This window comes from Zingiber officinale, chromosome 1B (assembly GCF_018446385.1).
Source record: "Zingiber officinale cultivar Zhangliang chromosome 1B, Zo_v1.1, whole genome shotgun sequence".
In the NCBI taxonomy this organism is placed as follows: Eukaryota; Viridiplantae; Streptophyta; class Magnoliopsida; order Zingiberales; family Zingiberaceae; genus Zingiber; species Zingiber officinale.
This window is the reverse complement of record NC_055986.1, coordinates 99,696,122-99,721,191: the sequence shown is the minus strand read 5'-3', so window position 1 is coordinate 99,721,191 and position 25,070 is coordinate 99,696,122. Positions and strand designations below refer to the sequence as shown.

The 25,070-nt window shown below is 33.6% G+C and overlaps 3 protein-coding genes and 2 non-coding genes across 5 annotated transcripts; 2 read left to right on the top strand and 3 right to left on the bottom strand.

The window, feature by feature from the left end:
* The first annotated feature begins 3,930 nt into the window (after window positions 1–3,930).
* On the top strand, window positions 3,931–15,386 carry LOC121970222. Its single transcript, XM_042520781.1, has 7 exons — window positions 3,931–4,267; window positions 4,851–5,007; window positions 10,465–10,705; window positions 12,625–12,726; window positions 13,206–13,307; window positions 13,801–13,979; window positions 15,063–15,386. Exons 1-7 carry the CDS (start codon window positions 4,198–4,200, stop codon window positions 15,169–15,171), a joined length of 960 nt encoding a protein of 319 aa, XP_042376715.1. The 5' UTR covers window positions 3,931–4,197; the 3' UTR covers window positions 15,172–15,386.
* A 716-nt stretch (window positions 15,387–16,102) lies between these two features.
* Window positions 16,103–16,175, bottom strand: TRNAF-GAA. The gene has a single exon. It is a non-coding gene; the product is annotated as a tRNA-Phe (tRNA).
* Window positions 16,176–17,361: 1,186 nt separating this feature from the next.
* Window positions 17,362–20,172, top strand: LOC121970215 (putative ALA-interacting subunit 4). Its single transcript, XM_042520771.1, has 8 exons — window positions 17,362–17,576; window positions 18,159–18,217; window positions 18,307–18,381; window positions 18,445–18,561; window positions 18,641–18,711; window positions 19,112–19,412; window positions 19,492–19,781; window positions 19,966–20,172. The coding sequence occupies exons 1-8, from the start codon at window positions 17,501–17,503 to the stop codon at window positions 20,018–20,020; spliced, it is 1,044 nt and encodes a 347-aa protein (XP_042376705.1). The 5' UTR covers window positions 17,362–17,500; the 3' UTR covers window positions 20,021–20,172.
* Window positions 20,173–21,827: 1,655 nt separating this feature from the next.
* TRNAT-CGU lies at window positions 21,828–21,899 on the bottom strand. The gene has a single exon. It is a non-coding gene; the product is annotated as a tRNA-Thr (tRNA).
* Window positions 21,900–22,302: 403 nt separating this feature from the next.
* Window positions 22,303–24,968, bottom strand: LOC121981426 (cancer-related nucleoside-triphosphatase homolog). The gene is made up of 6 exons (XM_042533978.1): window positions 24,883–24,968; window positions 24,729–24,816; window positions 24,525–24,615; window positions 23,007–23,091; window positions 22,777–22,933; window positions 22,303–22,657 (listed from the first exon to the last, which is right to left on the bottom strand). The coding sequence occupies exons 1-6, from the start codon at window positions 24,931–24,933 to the stop codon at window positions 22,545–22,547; spliced, it is 585 nt and encodes a 194-aa protein (XP_042389912.1). The 5' UTR covers window positions 24,934–24,968; the 3' UTR covers window positions 22,303–22,544.
* Between the last annotated feature and the right edge of the window lie 102 nt (window positions 24,969–25,070).

Genomic DNA, 25,070 nt, shown 5'->3' with positions numbered 1-25,070 from the left:
CCATAAGGCGGATGATCTCTCTCCATCGGTGGATTAGCCTCTGGTAAACTTTGGCTTCAAGTCTCCTTGTGAATAGAGAAACCTCATCACAACTTTAACCAATAACACTTGGAATACAAAGAGAACTTGAGAACTCAATGACTACTAAGTAGAGTTAACCATCACTAATTTCGTCAAACAAGGCCAGCCACCCCAAGCTCCATTATATAGAGCTTGGGAAAATCAGTAAGCTCAACTAACTAGTGCTGCCCAATGACCCTCTGCAGAACCCACGATTCTGCTAACGGCTCTTTACCAGTCGACTGGTGCCATCACCAATCAACTAATCCCTTCAATCGTCGAGCATAGAAGCATTCTGTGCCCTGTCCCAGTCACTAGTCCAGATGTCAGTTGACAGGTAAAACTCTAAACCTAGGTTTCCCTTCCCAAATGCATTTCTCTCACACTCAGACTCTCACGACTTACTTGACGCTTCTTTGTAGCTTTGATCTCTTACCTTCAAGCCTCTTTCCTTTGTCTCTCATCCCTCGAATGCATTCAAGTCCATGACTTGTCCCAATGTCATCCTTCGCGTATCCCTTGAAGTGCGCTTCCTTCGGCTTGTTCTTGCTACCTTATTTACGGTCCCTCAAATGCTCTATCCTTCACCCGAGCCAAAGCCATCAAGTTAAGTTATATATGTATCCTGCAAACCTGCATAATTCAAATACACATATCAAATACAAGGGTAAACCCGACTTAAATCATTTGCCCAAACATTAAAACTCATGGTCACACCGGACACTCGAGATTGCATCCAACACTCGGGATTTGTAGATCCATGGTATTCTCCGATAGTAGGTGATCGATAATGACGAGGCAGAGGATCTTCTAGGATATCAGTGCTAAAAGGTGAAACAGTTAAGTTTCCCTGTCATTGGCACCTTCAGCCGAGCGACGTTGCGCGAAGGAGTATTCCCAGCCGATGACTCTACTGATTGGGTGCCCCGAGCTGCCAGACTGGACATATTCCCAAGCCACCATTCAGCCTTGATGTCGGTCGGGATAAGTGGAGCTGCTCCACTTGCGTGGGAGATACGAGCAGAGGGAGATTCAGTTACTCCTGAGGCACTATTGCTTGTGGTTGTTGCATTTGATTTACTTGCTGTTGTTGTACCTGATTTACTTGATGTTGCCCTAAGACATCTTTCACAACATCCTCTACAATTTTTGCTAGCTCCGCTTGCGTCAGAGTAACATGTCTGGTGTCCTCCATGAGTATCTCAGTTCAGGTATAGAATTTCCACAGATGACGCTAATTTGATTCTGCTATGAGATCCTCGAGGTTGACTCATCGGTGCATTGACAAGGGAGTAGACTACTACTACAGTGACTACCCTTGGAGATGCATAGATGGTAGAGTTTTGAAGGAAGAAAACATAAAAAGTATTTGGACTTCCTCCCTTTTTCCATTACTATCATTTTATACATTTCCTCCCGGACCTTTCACCTTCTTTTCATTTAATGATATTGTATTTATCACAAGAGATTTTCATTTTGTCTTCCTCCGAGCTTTTAATGAAGCTATTAATGAAACCATGACAAAATGAGAAAGACTATCATTTTGTTTCTTCCAACTATTCTTCTTTTCACGCATTTAAAGCCAAATTATGAGCTTTTAATATAGGCAGCGCTAAGCATTTAATGTAGGTGACGTCGGTCTATTTTCCTTGGCCAGGTAAGTTTTTAAATTTTTTATATGCCCGAGCGGTGGCTTAACTACCCGACACGCTAAAACAAAATAAGAGACCAATCAGATATACTCGTCCGATCAACTCATTGTACTCGGTCAGGAAACCTTCCTTCATATTGACTTTGACTATGGTTGTCACTTTACCTTGTTATACGCCCTTCTTTATACTATATGGCACCCTCTGCGAACCAATCACAATGTGGCACCTTCTACGGACCACCACATCCGTACTTATAAAAAAAAATCAAATATATCTATATAAAATTTTAAACATTCATTCAATAATCACTTTATACAATTTTTTTTACTGATATAAAAATGTTTAAATAAAAAATTAATTTTAGTTAATTTTATATCTTATTAATATTTATACAATTATTTTATATATCATATGTAATCTTTTAATAATATAAATAACCCAAATCATTTAAAATATAATTAATACAGTTATTTTATCATTAAAATATATTCGGTAAATTAGTGAGCTCAAGTTACCGTATGCAAGTTTCAAATCACACATTTAATTTCATTTTTACTCCTACGAATCGCTACAATATAATAAATGATTCACATAGTATTCATCAATATTATAATATTACGACTAAATTGTTATAATATAGTAATTGATTAGAAAAATATCTAAATCATATTTTAAAAAACTTTATTTTTAATATGACGTATGAAAATAATATTTAAAGGTATTACAATCAGGAGGACGATACAAACTTATAGAAACTTGTTTTATAAAATTCTGATATCTCTAGGTTCATATCTAAACCTTCTGATTTTTTTTTTTTTTTTAAATTCTAGGACGAATTCAGGATTCGTCCCAGATTTGGGGATGAATCTATATATTCATCCCAAAATTTTGGGATGAATAATGTATTTGCCCCCAAATCTGGGGTGAATCCTGGATTCATCCCTAAATCTGGGACCAATCCCGGATTCGTCCCAAAATTAATTTTTTTTAAAAAAGAAAAAAAATCGGAAGGGTTAGATATGAACCTAGAGACATCAGAATTTCATGAAACAAGTTTCTATAAGTTTGTATCGTTCTCATGATCGTAAATATGTCATCATTCATAATTTTAAAATAATATTTTGAGTGTGACGATTTTTTAACTCAAATTAGGTCAAATTTGAATTAAAAATTTCCAACATTCAATATATTAGGTCAAAATTATTTATAAGGATGTTATTACGATTAGGAAAACGATATGAACATATAGAAACTTTTTAATAAAATTGGATTCGTCCCTAAAATCTAGGACGACTCCAGGATTCATCCCAGATTCGGGGGATTAATCCATATATTCGTTCCAAAATTTTGGGACGAATCCGGGATTCGTCCTAGAATTAAAAATTTAAAAAAAAATCGGAAGGATGAGATATGGACCTAGAGACATCGGAATTTCATGAAACGCGTTTATATAAATTTGTATCGTTCTCTTGATTGTAAATATATTATCATCCATAATTTTGAAGTAATATTTCGAGTGTGGTAATTTTTAACTCGAATTAGGTCAAATTTAGATTAAAAATTCCCAACATTCAATGTATTAGGTCAAAATTATTTATGAGGACATTATTATGATTAGAAGAACGATTGCTACAATATAATAATGGATTTAGATACTATTCATCAATATTATAATATTATGACTAAATTGTTATAATATAGTAATTGATTAAAAAAAATTTAAATTATATTTTAAAAAACTTTATTTTTAATATGACGTATGAAAATAATATTTAAAGATAAGAATATAGCTTATTACATATGATTACATGTCATTTCAAACTTTTTAACTCTATCAGTTAGTTTTAATCGATTTTAGCTTCTAAATATTAGTTTGACATATTATAACGAGAATGATAATTTTTTAAAGTAATTTTTGATCAAGAGTTAAATTCTAGCAACCAATGTCACTTTAACATTCGATTGGTGTAATGTTACACGGCCATAAAATTATTCTTAATCGTTTGATAAATTGATTCACTATAGTAATTGATAGATAAATTTATCCATCCATAGGAACAGAAATAAAATAAAAATAAATGAGTATTGGATACCTAATTTGGTGAGTATTCTTGAACATCAACGATATGATTTAGTAATGTGCCTAAATATATTGATAATCTCTTCACGTCCGTAGCGCCGGTTCACTTGGGTTAAACCGAACCGTCTTTTGTTTCAGTAACTCTGAATTCGTCCGTATGAAACCTGGAGCAGCATCCAAACCCTAACCACTTCTCGTCAGCACTTCGCTTTTCAATTTATCTAGCTTCCTATGTATCGTTCTCCCTCCAACTAGCGGCGGCTAACGGCAACTCCGGTCGGCGTCAGGGAATAGTCTCTTTTTCGCGTGGATCTCCATCGCCAGTGTGCTCTCATGCTGATGCTCTTTCAGCTTATGACCGCTGTTTGTCTATGATCTTCATGTGCCACTCGTCGAGGAGCACAGATGCAGGCAGCTGTGAGACGACTCGCCCTCTCTTCTTCCCAAGCCTCCTCTTTCTCTTCCTCGAAAAGGGGTATTGAAGTAGTCCTCTTCTTTCACCTGATTATCGGTAGCTTTGCTTTGGCAATTTTAAGGCACTCATTCCGGACTAGCAACCTGAACATTAAGAACAAGATATCTAATCCTTATATCGGAAATTTTAAGTTTTTGAAGAAACAATGTGTAGTTCGTATCTCATTTAATCGACAAATCTTCTCTGTTTCTTACCTATTATCTTGGTATTGGTTACCAATGTCTGTATCAATGCTCTGTCATACTTAGAATTCTATGTTTCTGTTGCATGAAAAAGGAAGATAATTTAGATTTTCAGGTTGAGTATGCAAGTAGGAATATTCTTTTAATCCAAAGCATTTCTGCAATTTTATTTTACTTTCACATATAAAACAATGAAGCTTGTTGACTACTACTTCAATCTCTAAATCACTATAAATGCAGGCTGCTTCAAATCCCTTCTGTTGCAGCTTCTTCATTATTAATCTATTTGTGAGCAAAAAGGAGTATATTTCATGAAAACATAACGATTTTGTCTTCATGTTCACATGTAATTCCTTTCTTGTTTGCTGGTGAAAATGATTGTTTTTCTCAAATAATTGCAGTTTCCATTGGCTCATCTAGTGCATTAAACCAGACAAGTCCCACTAGTCAGGAAAAATCATCTGCTGCATCAGTTCCTTCTATTTCCTGTAAATCACAAAGAGGAAGGAGGATATCTAAAGAAGAAAGGCGTGCTCTAGTGGAGTCTTTCGTTGGAAAGTAAGATAACCATTCAAATGAAGTCTTATAATGTTCATTCTATCTCCACGTCCAATTTCATTCAGTTCTGGATTCTCTTTTATTCTTTTATAAATCAAAGTTGTGTAGAACCATTGGTTTGTGATTGTTTTCTAAGAATCACCTAAATCTAAGTCTGATGGAACTAGATCATATTGTTTTCAATTAAACAATATAGAGATAAGACTGGATAGGCTAAACATAGACATATATCACGGGCTTGATTGTAGCACCACTCACTTGTGTGACACTTAAACAACTTATCCCCACAAAGTTTCAAGTGAGCCTAACTTACTAGAGACTTACATGAGGGAAACTAAAAGTGATTGAGAGAGCTTGAGAGGGTAGCATGTAAAGAGGGCTCAAAAATACTATTCTTGGGCATGATTATACATAAAGGGAAAAGATATTCATAAGTATCTTCCTCCCCAACAAGCGGGTGTACATTATGTGGAAATTTCTATAATATATCTAGATATTTTCATGAAAGGAAGATTCTAGTGAAATATCTAAAATCATCTTAAGGAAGAAGGTAGAAGATAGATCATGGGCTAACAGGGTGGGCTAAAGAGTGGATTAAGAACCTATCTTAAGCTTGAAAATTGGTGAACCATGACATTTCCCCCCACCTAAGCTCACTACTTTCTCTACGCATTCTCTTCTTTATAGTGCTTGATATGCTTGGTGAATAATCACAAGGCGTCCTCTCATTCCTAACTCACCTTATTATATGATGGATTCTAGTTTGGAACCCCTCTTATTTGAATGACCTTTCTGCAACAATGTAGTCCACATCTTTATTGAAGGACATGGCAGTGGCTCTTCTTAGACCCTCTTGGTTTTTGTGATAAGGTTTGAGAATGCTCACATAGAAGATGAGATGAATTTTGAGCTTTAGTGGAAGATGGGCTTGGTAAGATACCTAACACCACAGATTTGATGTTGTAATGGGTAAGGGACCTTCACATGTTCTCATTAGCCCTCTTGGCCACTTTCTTCAAGGACTTGAGGATTGGAGTTTCACAAATATCATGTCGTGTTGCTCGAACTCTACATATTGCCTCTTTGTATTTACTTTTTTTTGGTGGCTATGTCTAGATAAAACCTTAAAATATCTCTTTGGCTAGCATATGAGTTGTTGGGCTCTTCCCTTTATAAGAAGAGGTGACGATATTAGGTGCCATAGGCTGTTGCATGATCATTGTCTCAAATGAATTTTTACTTGTCGCCTCAATTCACTGTAGGTTATAGGAGAATTGAATCACATCTAGCAACTTCACCCAATCTCGCTGATGAATGCTCTCATAATGCCTCAAGTAAAGTTAAAAGTAGCCCATTAATGCACTCAATTTGTCTGTCACTTTGAAGATGAAAGCTTGTAAAGAAATTTAAATCCATCCCCAATAACTTAAAAAGGTCGATCCAAAATTTGTAGTTACTATCACTTACTATTTTTTGCAGATGTCCTTAAAGATTCACCACAATCTGATGAGATAGGTATGGAAGTGACATACTTCCTGAGCCAATCAATATTACCATGATGCCTCTATACCCTTCGGACTTAGATAATGCCATAATGAAATCCGTTGAGATTCTTCTTTTTAAATAAGACTAGGGAGCTAAATGGAGTGTCGGATGGGCTAATGCAACCTAAGTTGTCTTTCAGTTATTTACACAATTCAACTGATTTAGGAGGTGCCATGTGATAAGGTGCCACAACAGATGGCTTAGTATTTGGCTCTAGGTTGATCAGATGATCTACCTCACGCGTTGGTGGAAGCTTCTTTGGATGCTCTTGCGACATTATCTTTGGACGCTTCAAGCACCACTTGTATCACCTCCAATACTATCTCTTTGGAGCTAGCAAGATCCTCCCCATCATTCAACTCTCGGATAGTGGCAAGGTAGCTTCAATCCACCGTCAACTCCCGTTTGAATTGTTAGCTTATAACCAATAATGGACTTTATCTTAAAGATATCTTCCTCCAAACTATCATCATTACCCTCTTTTATGGTGGAATACATATTGGAGATAGCTTGCTCCAAGGTAATAACTTGGGCTTCAATAGCCTCCATTGTCTTTATCCTTTTTGTGTCTGCCTTTTGTGCTGCTCCTCTACTTCACAAGGTTGATTTCCAATGTTTGACACCATTGCTCCAAAGCACAATACATAGATGTTGGACGGTGGGAACTTTATTATCATGAGCTTGATTTTGGCACGACTTACCCAACGACACTTAACTTTTCTGTAAAGTTGCAAAGTAAGTTTAACTTGTTAGAGATGTAAAAAAATATAAGTTGAGTTTGAGAGGGTCTAAGGGATTATAAGTAAAGAGGGGTTTCTATTCTTGGGAATGATTATAAATTAAGCGAAATGAACTATTTATAGGCATCCTCCTCCCAAATATATGGCTAGGATCAGTTTAATCCAGCGGTGTACATTATGTGTTTTGAAAGTGATATTTCATGATAGCAATAGTCTAGGGAAATATTTAGAATTATCCTAAGAAGGTAGAAGAAGAGCTAAGACCATGAGCTAAGAGGGTGAGCCAAAGAGTAACTTGCTAGAGACATAAACAACAAAAGTTAAGAGATTGAGAGGGTCTGGATGATAAGTCAAGAAAGCGAATTATTCTTAAGAATGATTACAAATAAAGGAAAGGAGCATCCTTCTCTTGAATAGATGGATGTGATCAATTCAATCGGACGGTGTACATTATATGATTAGAAAATTCTTCAAAGAGGAACATTGTAGGGAAATATTTAGAATTGTTTTAAGGAAGAAGCTAAAAGATGGGTTTTGAGCCAAGACCATGAGCTAATAGTGTCAACTAAAGAGTGAATCAAGATCCTCTAGGGCTTGAAAATTACTGGGTCATGACACATACCTCTTTACTCATATCAATTCACCCCGAAGTAATATTTTCTACTTATAAGATTCTTTTGACAAACATGACAGTGTATAAATTTACAGCTTTAGCAAGTTTGCTTGTTATCATTTGAGCAAGGTTTAAAATCTCAACCCGTGCCGAAATTTCAGTCTCAGACCAGAACGATAAAGTTTTGGTATCGTATCGTGTCGATACGGTTTTGGTATTTTTTATTTATATATAGTAATTATTAGATAAATATGTTTATGGTGTATAATTTAAAAATAAATTGTATATTGATTTTATATAAGTTCTCAATTATTGAACAAGTATTGTTAAAAATTAATTAAATATATTTTTCTTTAAAGAAAATTGATCTATCAATAACTCAAATTAAAATTGATATATTATGTTACCTGATGGAAGCATTGGTTCTTCAAATTAAATAATCATAATTATATAAATTAATACAAAGATGCTATTTCATATATAATAATTATATAAATTAGTTATTTATTTATTTAATTAATTATTAATTTAAATAATATAGATTTAAAATAGTAAAAAATCAGAATATCAATTAAATATTAAAACAGTAATAAATAAATAAAAATTATTAAAATATAAATTTGATTTATTAGATTTTTTTAGAATTTTTAAATAAAATTTAAAATAATAAAAAAATAGAATATCAATTAATAAAAATTATTATTATTTTTTATTAAATTTTAAATATATATTTTTTATATTTTATTGGGATAATTAAGTTAGGGCTCATGAAAGCCTCTTTGAATTATCACACTTAAGTTGAGAATTGTTTTAATTAATTAAATCTAAGGTTTAAAATTTCGATCCGTGCCAAGGTTTCGGTCCTAGATCAGAATGATACATTTTCAGTATCGTATCATGTCATGCTTTCAGTATTTTTTATTTATATATTAGTAATTATAAGATAAATATGTTTATGGTGTATATAAAAATAAGTTGTATATTGATTTTATATAAGTTCTCAATTACTGAATAACTTAATATTGTTAGAAAAATAATTAAATATAGTTTTCTTTAAAGAAAATTGATCTATTAATAACTCGAATTAAAATTGATCTATCTATCTATAATAATAAGTATATAAATTAATATAAAGAAATTACTTTATATATAATAATTATATAAATTAACTATTTATTCATTTAATTAATTATTAATTAAATAATATATATTTTAAATAGTAAAAAAATATCAAATAATAAAAAAATTTATCAGAATATAAATTTAATTTATTAGATTTTTTAAAATCTTTAAAGAATTTTTAAAGAATCTTTTAAAAATTTAAAATAATGCAAAATAAAAATATTAGAATATAAATCAGAATTATTAGATTTTTTAAAATTTTTAAATGAAATTTAAAAGATTAAAAAACAAATTTTAAGAATATTAAATAATAAAATTTATTAAATTTATTTTAATTTTAAATATATTTTTTTATATGTGTTATTAGATAATTTAATTAGAGTTTATAAAAGTCTGTTCGAAAAATCTTTAAAGAATTTTTAAAGAATCTTTTAAAATTTTTAAATAATGCAAAATAAAAATATTTGAATATAAATTAGAATTATTAGATTTTTTAAATGAAATTTAAAAGATTAAAAAACAAATTTTAAGAATATTAATTAATAAAATTTATTAAATTTATTTTAATTTTAAATATATATTTTTTATATGTTTTATTAGGATAATTTAATTAGGGTTTATAAAAGCCTGTTCGAAGTATCACATATATCTTAGGAATTGTTTTAAGTTAAATAGAAAATTTAATTTCGATCGGGACAAGAAACGCTGCAGAGTACCATGGGGAATCGTGGGGAGATGGGTGGGGTCGTCGGACGCTTCTGGCGATGGGCGTCGAAGGCGTAGCGCGACTCTTCCAGCGCCGTTGGAAACGTCCCACGACTCCTTCGGTGCCGCCTGCGATGCATCAGAGACGGGGATGCCTCCGGTGTCGGTTTCGCCAGTCCGGTGGAACGATAAAAACCGTCTGTGCCGGGTGGCACAGAACAACATTTCATTCGTTGATTAAATCTGTTTTTAATTTTTGGCGAACATCTCGTGCGGGACGCCTCGGGTGGCGTTGGAGGCATTCTGCGATTCCTCCGGCGTCGCTAAAAGCATCACGGGATGCTTCTACAGAAGCGTTTTGTGAAGCTTCTAGCGCCGCCTGAAGCGTTTTGCGATGCTTCTAGCGCCGTTAGAAGTGTCCCGTGACGCTTCCAGCGGCACCGGAGGTGTCCTGCGATTGGCGTTGACGGTTCTTTTGGCGTGCAACACGTGCGCGTGACGCACGTGATGGCGCATGATGGAATTGTTGTACGTACTATGCTGGTTTCGCTCCGCCATCAGAACGGTAAAAAGCTTCCGTGCCGCCCGGCACGGAATGCATTTCAATCACTGCATTTGAGAATAGTGATCGTCAACAAATTAGTTTTTTTCACTTTCGGCAAACATTATATGTTCTGGTAGCAACTTTGTGAAATAATTGATATCTTCATTATCACTTGGTTGATATGACAGGTATAGAGCCCAGAATGCTGGAATTTTTCCTTCTGTTTCGAAGGTCCAAATGGAGGTTGGTGGGTCTTATTATGTAATCCGAGAGATGGTTCAAGAATTGGAGTATAATGCTAAGTTGGCTTCTTTCAACAAAGTGATTAGGCAGCCAGGAAAATTAGAAGGCAGTGCTCAAATTTCAGATGCAGCAATGTCATCTGCGATTGTCGCAGATGAAATATTGAAATCAAGTACTATGATCAAAGTAAGTTTTACCTGAAAATCTCTACTGTATACTTTTTTTCAGGTCTGAAGAATGGCGTCTGACAACTGATATTTTTAGTGAGTTACATATTGGATATGTTTCTGACATCATAGCAACCTTATCATGTGAATTCTGTTCTCTGTGTTTTCTGCTTACTGCTTGACTGGTCATTTACATTATTTCATATATATAATATATATATATATATATATATATATATAGAGAGAGAGAGAGAGAGAGAGAGAGAGAGAGAGATGTCCAACATCAGTTTTATACATTTTTCCCTATATATGATTATTTTGGGTCATTTGTTTCTTTTTCCTGTCCTTTTCTTAGGATTAAGGGTGGCTGTCAGGTTTGTCTTAAAGTGATTGATATAATTTTCCTTGACCAAGGATGATCTGCAATATCAATCTTTAAATTGGTAATTCTTGTAGTGTTCTTCATTCTTACAAGGATCCCTTCTTGTTTTCATAACTGCGTTTTCACAAATAAATCTTAGTTAGTCAGCGCATCACATTGGCAGACTAGTAATGTAAAGATTTTCTCTGTCGTTATTTAGGGGTGTGCAGTCAGTACAAAAGTGAAGGGAATATAACTGAACTGAAATTTTATTGGAAGTGAAATTGGTTAGCTTTGGATGGAACTGAGTAACAACAAATATGCCATTTGGTTACTTATTATTAGGTTTTGATTAACATAAAATATAAAAAAAAATAAATCTAGATATTGAATCTCTTTTTTAGTTATCTTCAGTGGCACTCACCAAAATTGGAGCTGGAATGAAATGAAATTTCATATTTTACGAACTGAGCCAATCCAAATTTTATTAGCAAATTTTAATCCGAAATGAAAATTTTTGCTGTTGCAATTTAACCTTGTCACTTTAATTTAGTAGGGGAGAGTGGAGACCTCCAATTTAAGCATAAGTTAATAAGCACCAACTGACGTTATTAGTTCAAAATCACATTAGCATGAACTGAACTCACATCAACATGAAGTTTTAACATGGCTTTAGTTCACAGTTCATCCTGATAGATTATATAAAAAAAGTTACCTTAATAATTATTATTTCTAAATCTCAACATAACTTTTAATGACAACTAGTATTATTTTAATCATTCATGGTCAAAATATTTCATTTTGGTTGATACTGGTAATCTCTCCTATGTCATTTGTGCTCATGAGTATTGTGTTGTGCTGACACTTTGCACGCCTTGTTCTCAATTCAACATGTTAAGATCAATTCAACTATTGCTTATTATTGTTATTATCATTATTTTAGTTTATTTCTCTAAAAGTTTAATTCAATTGATTATTTAATTACTATGTTTTTTATATGTAAATAAGTTAAGAAGAAGAATATAATAGAAGTCAAACTTATATTAATTCATCTCAGCACATATTAAAGTGAAAAATAAGTAAAATCCTTTTTAATTCAAGTACTAATAGTCTTATTAAGTTACACTATGTAAGGATATATGAACCATGCCACATAAGGCCCTTACTCTTGCAAGCAGAGTGACTCACCTATATGCATGCTAGAGTTGGATTTGAATGTTACTTGTATTCTGTTTCTCATCTTGTATTCTAACGATTCAGTATCTTCTTTGTTGGAACTTAGGTGATATTATATTATCTTGTGCCTGCAAGTGTGTGCAGATAAATATGTTTGTTGTCCTATACTTGGAATAGCTTCTAACCTGGTTCCTTTATGTGTTTGTTTTGTTGCAAAATGTTTCTTGTTTGTTTTTTGTCTGTTGTGTTTCTATTAAATAATTAGAATATTTTGTCAATAAAACCTCTACGAAATATTAAGAAGTTATTATCGTGAGTAATTTATATTACCTTTTATACCAAGAGTTCAAAGAAATCTCTCACTTGACAGTTTATGTACTTTTTTCATTACTTGTTTGTAGGACGAGCCATCAGTGGTTATTGAAGCAGATGCTTTGCAGATTCCTCCAGGAGAGCCTGTAGGCTGCCAAACAGAGATTAGCACTATTGAGGAAAATGTTCTGGTAATGTTTACTAGTGTTATTTGCATAGGATATAATCAACAACCTATCCTGATAACATTGCCATGCCACATAAGGCCCTTACTCTTGCAAGCAGAGTCACTCACCGATATGCATGCTAGAGTTGGATTTGAAAGTTACTTATATTCTGTTTCTCATCTTGTATTCTAACGATTCAGTATCTTCTTTGTTGGAACTTAGGTGATATTATATTATCTTGTGCCTTCAAGTGTGTGCAGATAAATATGTTTGCTGTCCTATACTTGGAATAGCTTCTAACTTGGTCCCTTTATGTGTTTATTTTGCTGCAAAAAGTTTCTTGTTTTTTTTTTGTATTAAATAATTAGAATATTTTGTCAATAAAACCTCTACAAGATATTAAGAAGTTATTAGTGTGAGTAATTTATATTACCTTTTCATACCAAAAGTTCAAAGAAATCTCACTTGACAGTTTATGTACTTTTTTCATTACTTGTTTGTAGGATGAGCCATCAGTGGTTATTGAAGCAGATGCTTCGCAGATTCCTCCAGAAGAGCCTGTAGTCTGCCAAACAGAGATTAGCACTATTGAGGAGGATGTCCTGGTAATGTTTACTAGTGTTATTTACATAGGATATAATCAACAATCTATCCTGATAACTTTGCCATGCCACATAAGGCCCTTACTCTTGCAAGCAGAGTGACTCACCTATATGCATGCTAGAGTTGGATTTGAAAGTTACTTGTATTCTGATTCTCATCTTGTATTCTAACGATTCAGTATCTTCTTTGTTGGAACTTAGGTGATATTATATTATCTTGTGCCTGCAAGTGTGTGCAGATAAATATGTTTGTTGTCCTATACTTGGAATAGCTTCTAACCTGGTTCCTTTATGTGTTTGTTTTGTTGCAAAATGTTTCTTGTTTGTTTTTTGTGTGTTGTGTTTCTATTAAATAATTAGAATATTTTGTCAATAAAACCTCTACGAAATATTAAGAAGTTATTATCGTGAGTAATTTATATTACCTTTCATACCAAAAGTTCAAAGAAATCTCTCACTTGACAGTTTATGTACTTTTTTCATTACTTGTTTGTAGGACGAGCCATCAGTGGTTATTGAAGCAGATGCTTCGCAGATTCCTCCAGGAGAGCCTGTAGGCTGCCAAACAGAGATTAACACTATTGACTCTTCAGCAGACGTACCTGACCAAAAAGTAGTTAAACATGCAAGGTCCAATACAACTCTGGGGACAGATATGGAGGATTCACAACCTATGTAAGCTTACCTTTTGCTCTTTTGTTCATGATACTATATCAAGAATTAAATATTTTATGTCCTCATTATAATTGCCAGGACAATGAGGGATCAAACTTTCTGCATTAACCTTCCTAGCTGTGATTTTGGCTCTGACCAGTTCAGATTGGGTCCATTAGGGTTAGCCACTACTTGATGGTCATCTAATGGTGGGGGGAAACACAATTATTAATACATGTTGAATTTAACCGGGATAGGCTGAAGGAGATTTTGAAACAGGACAAAAACCTGATTGTTTCTTGCCAGTTCTATGAAAATGAACTGAGTACCTAAATGGATTTGTTTACCCTTGCATCCTGTAGGTAATAGACATTAAGTGTATTTGCAGACACTGACAACTGTAGGATAATAAACTATATATATCCCAATACCTTGATGAATTTGTGTTGAAAGATTCAGAATTTCATTCAAATATAAGCCAGAGAAATAGGATGACACATATGAGTACTCAAATCCAACTTCACCTTGATACACAAATGATATCATTCATGACCCAACCCAGCTGACTTAACATACCTTTGCTGCTGTCTTCTTTTTCATTTTTCTATAACTGCTTATTGTTACTCTCTATCTTTTCTTTTAATATGAATATATCCTTGATGTGAGTGAGTAGACATAGGCCTATCTGGTGTTGCAGTAGCACACGCTTGAAACTTCCTCATCCTCAAATATACATCATACCCAATATATTTTCATGTTGATAATTCTGAAGAAAAAAAATGTTGAGCTGGTGTATATCAAATAGCAGGTCTACAGAATATCCGCCCTATCCACTTCAAAGTTGCATAAACTGCTGCTTTATTAGCTGGTTTGTCAGGCACCATCCAGTTGTATTGCATTATCTAATTTGCTAGGTACATGCCATGTTACTAATAGACTATGGTCTGTTAGTTTGCTAGTTGTAGTTAAAGTTTCTGTGTAACTCCAACTAAACTGTCTTCTACTATTCCCTAAAAGATTATTCATTAATTTTCTCTATAATATGCCAGATATATTCAGAGTAATAGTTGCTGAATGCAATCTCATTAATTTTCTTTTCTGTAGTGAAAACATCAGGAGTTCAAATCTTGGAGATTCACCAAGGGCAACAAACTTATGGAGCAACTTGAGATCATTGGCAGAAGGGATCTTTAGCTTTTGGAAGAAAAAGTAGGTCTTCATCTGCTGCTTGACAAAAAAGTAGATCTTCATTTGCTGCTCGACAGATAGCTATGCAGGATTCAGTTGCCTTTTATCGTGGCTCGATGTCTATTTAGCTTCTCCTGGAGGGTTGCTATTTTGTTTTGCTTAGTTTCTTGAAAATAATTTCTCCAACAATCATGGATTAACCGACGACTCATGATTAATGTGAGGTTTCTTCTCTGTTAACCTTTTGATCTGTTACCTTTTGATATGCCCATTTAGATCCAAGTTGATTGTCTTATTTGCTGAATCTGAGAAATATGACAGCGAAGCGAGTTGCATATTTCAGTCTTATTTTTTGAAAGAAAGGAGGCTGCAAAAGTTGGATAGTTTGTTTTGGATAGTCAACTGCCGGTGTCTATTTGTTCGTGAATCTCGATCAACTATGAAGCATAATCTCGTGAGGGATTTCTATCTTGAGGAGGTATGAATGCAAGTTCACTGCCATCTTCTGCAGTTGTGGAATACGTTTCGATGTTTTAGTACCTTATGTCTCAATGAAGGCATAAGATATCAATTTGAACTTTAATTTGAGTTCGGTTCAAATGAAATTTGATTTGGGTAGTTTTGAATTTTGATTTGAGTAGGATTGAATTATAGCTCAAATAAAAAAGAGATAAAATTCAAATCAAGAGTGGTTCGTGATAACCACTCGTCAGCTCGCTCGAAGTTGTGTTGAAGTTTTGAAATACTTGGGGAAAAATAAAAAAGTGAAAAGTAACGAAAAAGTGAAATATTTAATGTCACTGTAAATTTTCTAAAATACAAGGGGAAAAATGAAAACTCGAAAAGTAAGGGTTTCGTTTGGAGGGGATTGAAAAATTCTAAAACTTTTGCAGGAAAATCTCGCGGGCGAAATTGAGCGAAGTCCAATCAAAAGAATGAATTAAAGTTCCAAAAATTGCGGTGAGCGTGGATCGAACACGCGACCTTCAGATCTTCAGTCTGACGCTCTCCCAACTGAGCTATCCCCGCGATGTTATTGTATATGTATTTTATATTTTAAATAAAGTGTATAAAGTAGGTCTGCCTTTTCCTTGCTGTGTGGCAGGAAATAGAGGAGAAAGATATTTAATTTTATTGATTTCTTTAAATTTTATTTCCTTTCATATCTAATAGAAATGAAATTTGTAGGATTAATGAAATTACTAGTATATTCAATTTAACAATGACAATTTTAAATTAATATATTCATAAAACATGGTCTAGTTTAAGGAAAAATGTTTTAGCATATGAACATTATTAAATTATAAAAATTAAAAATAATTCAATAAGATCTATTTTTAAAATGATAATAGCAATAACAACAACAGAAATACCACATTTAGTTTTAAACAATATAAATGTATTCTATGGATAAACATATATTTACATTTTTCGATTAAAAAAAATAATTGCAATACAATATAGTTTCAATTCAATTTTAAAAATTGAATCTAATAAAAAAAACTCCAATTAAAATATTAATCAGACCATATATCTCTCAATTTTAGAGGAATAAAAGAAAGGAAGAAAGTGTTTTTTTTAAAAAAATGAAATGATTGTTTTCTGTTTTTTAAAAACTCCCTTCTTCAAATGTTATGCAAAAATAAAATCAAACCTTTCTTCAGATGCTTAGACTCGATTCGAATGAATCATGAAACTCAATTGTAAAGCATAATAAGATGTTCAAACTCCTTATGTGGCGGGAATAATAGAACCACGTGATAGGCCCAGGACTTGATTAATGCACTCAGATTGTGTCAGTCAACTCATGGTTAAACTCGGGTTAAATCAACTGACTCACAACCGAACTCGACTTGATTCAATCTAAATCACATCCAAGATCCACTAGTTAAAATTTGATTTGAGCGTAAGAGAAATTCTGTTAAAGTTCTCTTTAGCCTCTCTTCTAACCCTTTTAAGTTCTTTCAGTTCCCTTTTCCAAGTCGTCATCACAAGAGACTTTCACTAGGGTCCTTAATTGATCCAACGGAAGGGATACCTATTACTAACTTAAAAAAAATTTAACTATGTTGCTCTTCCAAATTATTTGAAATCTTTTAATAAATGGAAATATTAAAAACATTTTGATAATAAATATTGGGTGAATTTTGAAAAGTACCCCTGAAATTATTGAATGTGCATATAATTTTCGTTGGCTAAATTAGAAACCATGCAGTGCGCATTTGCCCCGCATCAAGAGGATTCCCATCGGTTCCGGGGTGCGCCTTTTCAATGCGCTCCTCGCTTTTTTTCCTCCATCCTTCTTCCGCCTTTGCGCTCTCGTCGATCCCCTTTTGCTCGATTGCGTCTCTGCCATGAACCCAACGGGGGATTCCACGCCTGAAACCGACGGGGCGACCGAACGGAGGAAGAAGTCCAAGAAACCCAATTGTAAGTCTCCCTTTTGTTCCCTTTTTACACGGTTTGGATTGATTACATCTCATTTGGGACCATAAGCAATGCGCGTTAAGAAGGATTGGACTGACCCTAGGGATCGATGTGTTTAGGATTAAAAGGTCGTCTTTTTGGAGAATAAATTGGAAGAACTTGTTGTAAGGCCGTACATATCACCTAGACATGCATTTTGATTCCTATTGCTCATCTTTACCATATTCTAGAAGCCTATTATAAACTTTACCCCCCAACATATTGCTATCTGAAATTCTGAATAGAAAAATAAATCTAAAAGCAGCTAATGTTCTTCATAGAGTTTTTCTTGTTATTTTTTGTGTTGTAGGCTGCATTAGAGGATTTTGTGGCATTACTTTTTTGTTTTTGTCTTTATTTTTTGTTATTGAATTTAGTCGTTCGGCATTGCATTGATTTTCAAGAAGTGCATTGAATAAATACATTTCAAGCTAAAATGCATCATGATAAAATTAGTAGCATTGTGATAAAACCACCCCCTTTGCCTTTATTTAAATTGCCTTGTCTCTCATGTTTAATTGACATTGAATACTTTCAAAATCTTAGATTCACGATTTACACAACAGGAGCTTCCTGCTTGCAAACCTCTATTAACCCCGACAATTGTAAGTAAATGTGAGGATTCCTTTAAACTTAAACAGAAAGGTTGAGTTGTCATTCTGAGTATCTAGATTTTTCATTTTTCATGTTGCAGGTAATATCGACATTTATTCTCATTGGCGTTCTCTTCATCCCAATTGGACTCGCTTCTTTGTCTGCATCGGGAAATGTAGGTTAATTATGTTTCCATCCTTCAAAGAAACTGGAGTTAATGGTGCTTATTTAAATACAGGTGGTTGAAATAGTTTATAGATATGACATAGACTGCATCCCACAGCAGTCACAGGATGACAAACTTGCATTCATCCAAAGCAGTTTGACTAACAAAACTTGCACAACAACTTTTAACGTGAGTGGATCAATTGTGACGTAATTTTTTTTTTGGGGGGCAAGAATTTTGTACTAAAGATTAGCAATTCATATTTCAGGTGCCTAAAAATATGAAGGCTCCTGTTCATATTTACTATGAGCTTGACAACTTCTATCAGAATCATCGCAGGTTTAAACATCTTTTAGGTCCCTCTCGATTAGATTTTTCTCTACACTGAGTTAACTTTTTCTAAGATTGTTAACATAGAATGGCTTATTATGTTCCATTTTTTTTAAAATAAATGGCTTGTTTCCTTTTGGTTCAAAAGTCACTATTTTTCCTCATTTTTAATTTTTTTAAAGCCTCCAACTTCTGATAAATAACTAACAAGTTATACCTGATGCATCAAACCAAGCATTGTGAAACTCATTGTATCACTATACTTAACTTGTTTTCGACATTGTTATTTCTATTATGAGTATAGCATAAACCGGGGCGTTGTGTTTGTATTTCTCATAAAAACATATTTATAATTATGTATAAAGGGAATATAATTTGCGTCATAATTACAATCATATGGTAATTTAAGGTATGTTAAGAGCCGAAATGATAAGCAACTAAGAAGCAAGGCATATGAGCTAGAGACAACTAATTGTGCACCTGAAGCCACAACTCCCGATGGGTCTCCTATTGTTCCATGTGGACTCATTGCTTGGAGCTTGTTCAATGACACATACTCATTTGCAACACAAAGCAAAGTCATCGAGGTGAACAAGAAAAACATCGCCTGGCAAAGTGACAAAGATCACAAATTTGGCAGTGATGTCTACCCTAAAAACTTCCAGCAGGGAGGTCTCATAGGAGGTGCCAAGCTCAATGAAAGCATACCTGTAAGTGTTTTTCTGTCTTTGATTTCTGTATCATTTGCTGTATTCAAGTTGGTAGCGGTCATTGTAATAAAATTTGCAGTTGAGCGAGCAAGAAGATCTCATTGTTTGGATGAGGACAGCTGCCTTGCCACAGTTTAGAAAACTCTATGGGAGAATTGAGAGAGACCTCGCAGCCAATGAACAAATCTCAGTGACAATAGAGAACAACTACAACACTTACAGTTTTGAAGGGGAGAAGAGGTTGGTACTTTCTACTACCTCATGGATAGGTGGGAAGAATGGTTTCCTTGGTGTTGCATATCTTACAATTGGCAGCCTCTGCATATTTCTTGCGGTAGCCTTCATAGTTCTTTATCTGCTCAAGCCCAGGTAAGTATCTTGCTCGTCATTAGCATTTATGGTAAGCAGTACAATGAATACATTTTTCTATAGTTGACAAGCAAAAATCAGGTTAACAAGGTTTGACTCGGAACTAATAGACTTGTTACTCCGATTGATTTCAAGTTCAATGTTACCTAGCGACTCATGCAAGTCGATTCACTTGTTATTGCAGGACCCTTGGAGATCCATCGTACTTATCTTGGAACAGAAACCCAGATGGACATTAGTGGAACTTTAAGCTCAAGTTGCATTCAGAAGTTGGTAAAGTTACACATCCGCAGTTGCTCTAAATCATGTGCAAACGGTTTTCTTTGTGAATTCTGTAATCTGTAACTTCAATGGAGCCCAAAGGAAATACGATGTTAGATCTCTGTGCAAATTGAACAGTCACTTCTTGTGGAAATGTTCTGGATTAAACTTGTTTTTCAGGCTCAAAGTGCAACAAACACAAGCATACATTGCCTTTTTGTAAGGGAAGAATATTATCATTAATAAATTTGTACTCCCACAGTTTGCACTAAGTTGGTACTTGACTGTTTAATGAGAAACCTGGTGGAAGTGCACTAGTAACACGTGCACTAAGCCCGTGGGTGGTGCAGTGATCATGAAATGTGATGTTATCATATTAGATCATGACGTCGAAATTCAACATGTCTGAACATATCTTTCTCCCATATCTTGATCATTGTACTAATAGTTAGTAGTCATTTGTGATTTACCTCCTTCGTGTTTGTCTAGGGACGGATTGACGGGAATACTGGGATGAGCAAATTACTTTTTTACCACATTAGCAACCGGTTTAATTAACAACAATCAAGCACCCTCTAAATAGTCATTTGTAATGATATTCAAGCGATAAATAAAAACTACGACCTTTTTTTGTAAACTCTTATGTTTTTGTCACTTGATGCCCCATCAAGCATCCTTCTACTGTGTTAAATGCAATCTTTAGCTCGTCTTAGCGGTAAGGTGTTTGGTAGATTATCACGGTTTGAAACCTAACTAGGGTAAGGACCGACTTTATAATAGATTTTCAACTGTGGATGTTACTACTGGGTGAATTAATGCGACTAGTTTCGGATTTATTCATGACAAATTAGGAAAAGGTCGTTTATCTCAAAATAGGAAAAGGTCGTTTATCTCAAAAATTAGTCGGATTCATAAGGGTCTAAATTAATTAAAACAAAAAACTCCAACTCAGGATAACAATATTAGAGTAAGGTTAGGGAGTGTTTGATAGATGTTAGATTCTAATTATATAGAAGTATTTTTGAGTATTTGGAAATATCAATTTTCGCTTTAGCTTCTATAACTCTTACTCAACTGAAGTATGAATTTGATGCCTTTTATTGTTTCTGTTTTTTTTTATTTATGATCTAAAATTAAAAGTTGACATTTATATTCTTAATAAATTATTCATTTTACATAATTATCACTACATTTTTACTTTAATAAATTTATCATTTTACATAATTATCACCACACTTTTACGATATTTATTTTTTAAATAATATTTTATATTTTTATATAATTTATATTTTATACATTTTTTATATATTTATATAAATTTTGTCATTTTTTATTTTTTACTTTTAATAATTTTATATATTTTTTTATTATAAAAAAATAATTTTGATACAATATTTAAATATAATAAAAATTATATAAATAAATAGCATATCAAAATTATATTTAGATAATTAAAAAAATTAATTTATAAGTTTAAAGATATTATCATTTAACTGAAAATTAAATTTAAAAGTAAGCATTCATCAATTTTACCATATATTAATTTTTTGACTTCCATTCTCAAATACTTTGTACTTTAAAATAATTTAAAAAGAAAAAATTAAAAAATATTTTTACAAAAACTCAGGCCGGAAGGCGCCAGAGTTGCCTGCAACTGCGATTAGTCGTGCCAATGGATTGGTCCGCGTGGAATTGATCAGGCATGCGCAATTCATAGGTCAGCATGACAGACAATGGATAAATACAGAAATTAAAAAGAAAATATGGAATAGAAAAATAAGTAGCAGCTCCCAGCGAGGATCGAACTCGCGACCTTTCGCTTACGAAGCGAACGCACTACCACTATGCTATGGAAGCGGATGTAAATTTCCTTTTTCTTAATTTATTTATTCCTATTATATAAAACACCATCCAAAAACTAGACATACACAACGGAGATCTTTTCTTTTCAGAAAGATTTTTTTTTACTAAACGTAATTTTTATGATCGACTAAGAAACGGCTACATGTGTCAAATATTATAATAAATTCAGTGTATATTGTAATTAAAAATATTATCTTTTTCTGGTAACAGAGTCAGACAGCTCGGCCCCGTAGTAATATTGATTCCACAACCTTACATTTAAAATTGTCAAGACCTGAAAAAATAAGTGAAATTTAATAACTAAAATTATCATATATATATATATATATATATATATATATATTAAAAAAATATAAAACAATATCACCGAATGTGTTTTAAAATGTGTTAAATTTACTTTTAAAAGGAAAAGACATCACCTATTATTTCAAAATAAAATCAAATACGCTTGAAACGTTTGAGCGAAATCCAAAAATTCGTGCTGCATTTATCCCAAAACTAACATAATTGTATCATTTGTCATCACTAATTTCCCATCAAAATGGTTCACTTATTAGTCCATTCTCCATCAATATGTACCAAGACCTCGTTCGCCATCTAAATTATATCATCTTCAGCCAGCAAGAAGTGGAAGCACATTTAGTTTTGTAGAAGGCCAACAATTTGAGAGTATATCCTGTCTTTCATGGCATCTCTATTTCCTGGATCCAATGTGAAAATAGTCGCTCCAGGATGATTCCTCAATCTTGCAACTGCACATCACAAAAGCAGCAAACAGATCTAAAAAATATGACAAAATTCAGCCAAAATTTATTTAGCAACACCAAGAAGAAGATGAACTTTAAGCTGCAATTGAAAAGCTACATTGTACCTCCAGGAATGTCTCGCCCGAACTTGGGTATGGGTATCGAAGCCAAGAAAGGGACGTTGGAATCAAGAATTCTCAAAACAGCAGGGAAAAAGGAAGAACTATATAGCTCCATTTTGCCAACTTCATCAATTATGAAGAGGTTGGTTCCTCCTTTGACCTGTAGGTGTATGTCATAGCATAAGCACTATCGATGCCCGAATTGCAATTCACAAGTGTTAATCTCGACTAACCTGCATTTGAGGCAACGCTAAGGACTCAAATGATTCAACATCCACTTTGTATTTTCCAACAGTAGGCCATCTAAGGGACTCTGTGCTACAATTACAAATATAAGTTAATTATGCCCAAAGAAACTACAACAACATGGAGTGACTAGGGTAAAATACAGAATCATAAAAAGAAAAATATCAACTATGTAATTACAAACACAGAGAGGCAGAAGCAACAAAAAAAAAAGTGTTAAATAAAGTGGTAGGTAAATTTATGTTGAAAGTGCTTTTACTTGAAACACTGAATTCCTAAAGTCATTTTTTCAATGTAGATGGACGAATTCCTTCAATAAGTTGCTTTCCAAAATCAATTTTGAGATAATTCTAAAAATTACATATTATTATATGTAAATATTTAAATTGACTAATCTAAATCTAATTTTATGATATAACATAATATTAACATCCAAAGAATTCAATATCTAATCAAGATTTTAACAAAAATAAAATAAAATAAATACAAATTAGTATAAATATGTTAAAAATGGATAGATCATAAAGAATTGTTTTTAATAAATTATATAATTCATTGTTTAATAGCATAAGATTAGATGAGTTAAAGAATATTTTTGATAAGTAAATACCATCAGTATAATTACTATAATTAGTAAAGTATAAATATTAGAGTTATTATTCTATTAAATAACAATATTTTTTATATGTTATAAGACATATTCACTTAATAATTAAGTACTTTATTTCAGATAAATGAACAAAAAACATTATAAGTATATATACTAGCTGAACCAAAAATTGCTATTTTAAAGATAATTAGCACAAGACCGTGGTATCCAACATTGAAGGCTGTTAATTATGAAGATCAACCAAAAGGGGGCAATTTCAAGTCCCAACATTAGAATTTTTAGGTTAAGGACTTCTTCCTACGAACTCTTATAGAGAACATCACTAGCAGCAAATTCAATATTTATCTCGCCCAGTAGCATGATCAGCTAGATCATGAATCAAAAACACTGTTAAGCAAATTCCCAATCAGATTGGAAAAAACAGCCATAACCAGAATGAACAACGGATATTGGATCACTCCCTCTGGAATGTCTACAACAGTACCCATTAGTGCCGTTTTCCCATGATGTGCAAAAACAAGAGGTTGTGAGTCTTAACTAATTGGTGCTAGTAATATGGATCTAAGTAAGGTTGTAGATGAGCTAAGCTAAGCTAAGCACAGCTTTCTTCAAGCATGTTTGTTAAACCAAAAAATGAAATCAATCTATCAAGCTTGTTTATTAACATAATATATAGAGTGCTTTCAATTGAAATGCTAGTATGCTTTTTCCAAACTTGCAAAGGAAATGATATCACTTAGTGTGTTCCATGTGCAATAGCTATTCTTATATGTATTATTGTAAATCATTTTACTTCATCAAGAATTAAGCAAACTCATTCGCACCATCACTATCTCAAACCACTTGTAACACCAATGCAACAGCAATTGAGCAAAAAACATGAGGCCAAACAAACCTTGAGATCTTGGAGGAAGCCAGAGGGCCGCGCATCCCGTCCAAGGTGACGACTTCAAATCCGACCCGGTCGGAGCCCTCTCTCACCTCGCCTGCATCACATGAAAACCAAATGAAAACTTAAAACACAAACAAAAGCAACAAAAAAAGAAGGGTAAGAGAGAGGGCAAGGAGATGGAAGATGGAGGAGGAAAGAGATGAGTACGAGTATAGAATCCCTGTATTGTGATCTGAGGATGGGAAGCTCGCAGAGCTTCAAAAACCCGCGTTATCAAGGTCGTCTTCCCCACGCCCTGCGAATCTAGAAACCGTGAGATCAACAGAAAGTAGAGAAACAGCAGATTTGGAGAAAAAATTACGGGAGGACCGGTGACAAGGAAGCATTTGCTGGCGGAAGGAGTAGCCGCCATGGATGCTGTCGAAGTGTGGCTTCCTCTGCGCTCTGCTATCGGAAGAGGCCTCTCGACGATTTTCTAATTGGGCCGTTCTCAATCAATTGGGCCTTTTCAGGCATCACATCTTATTGGGCCACGTTCAATTTCAGTGT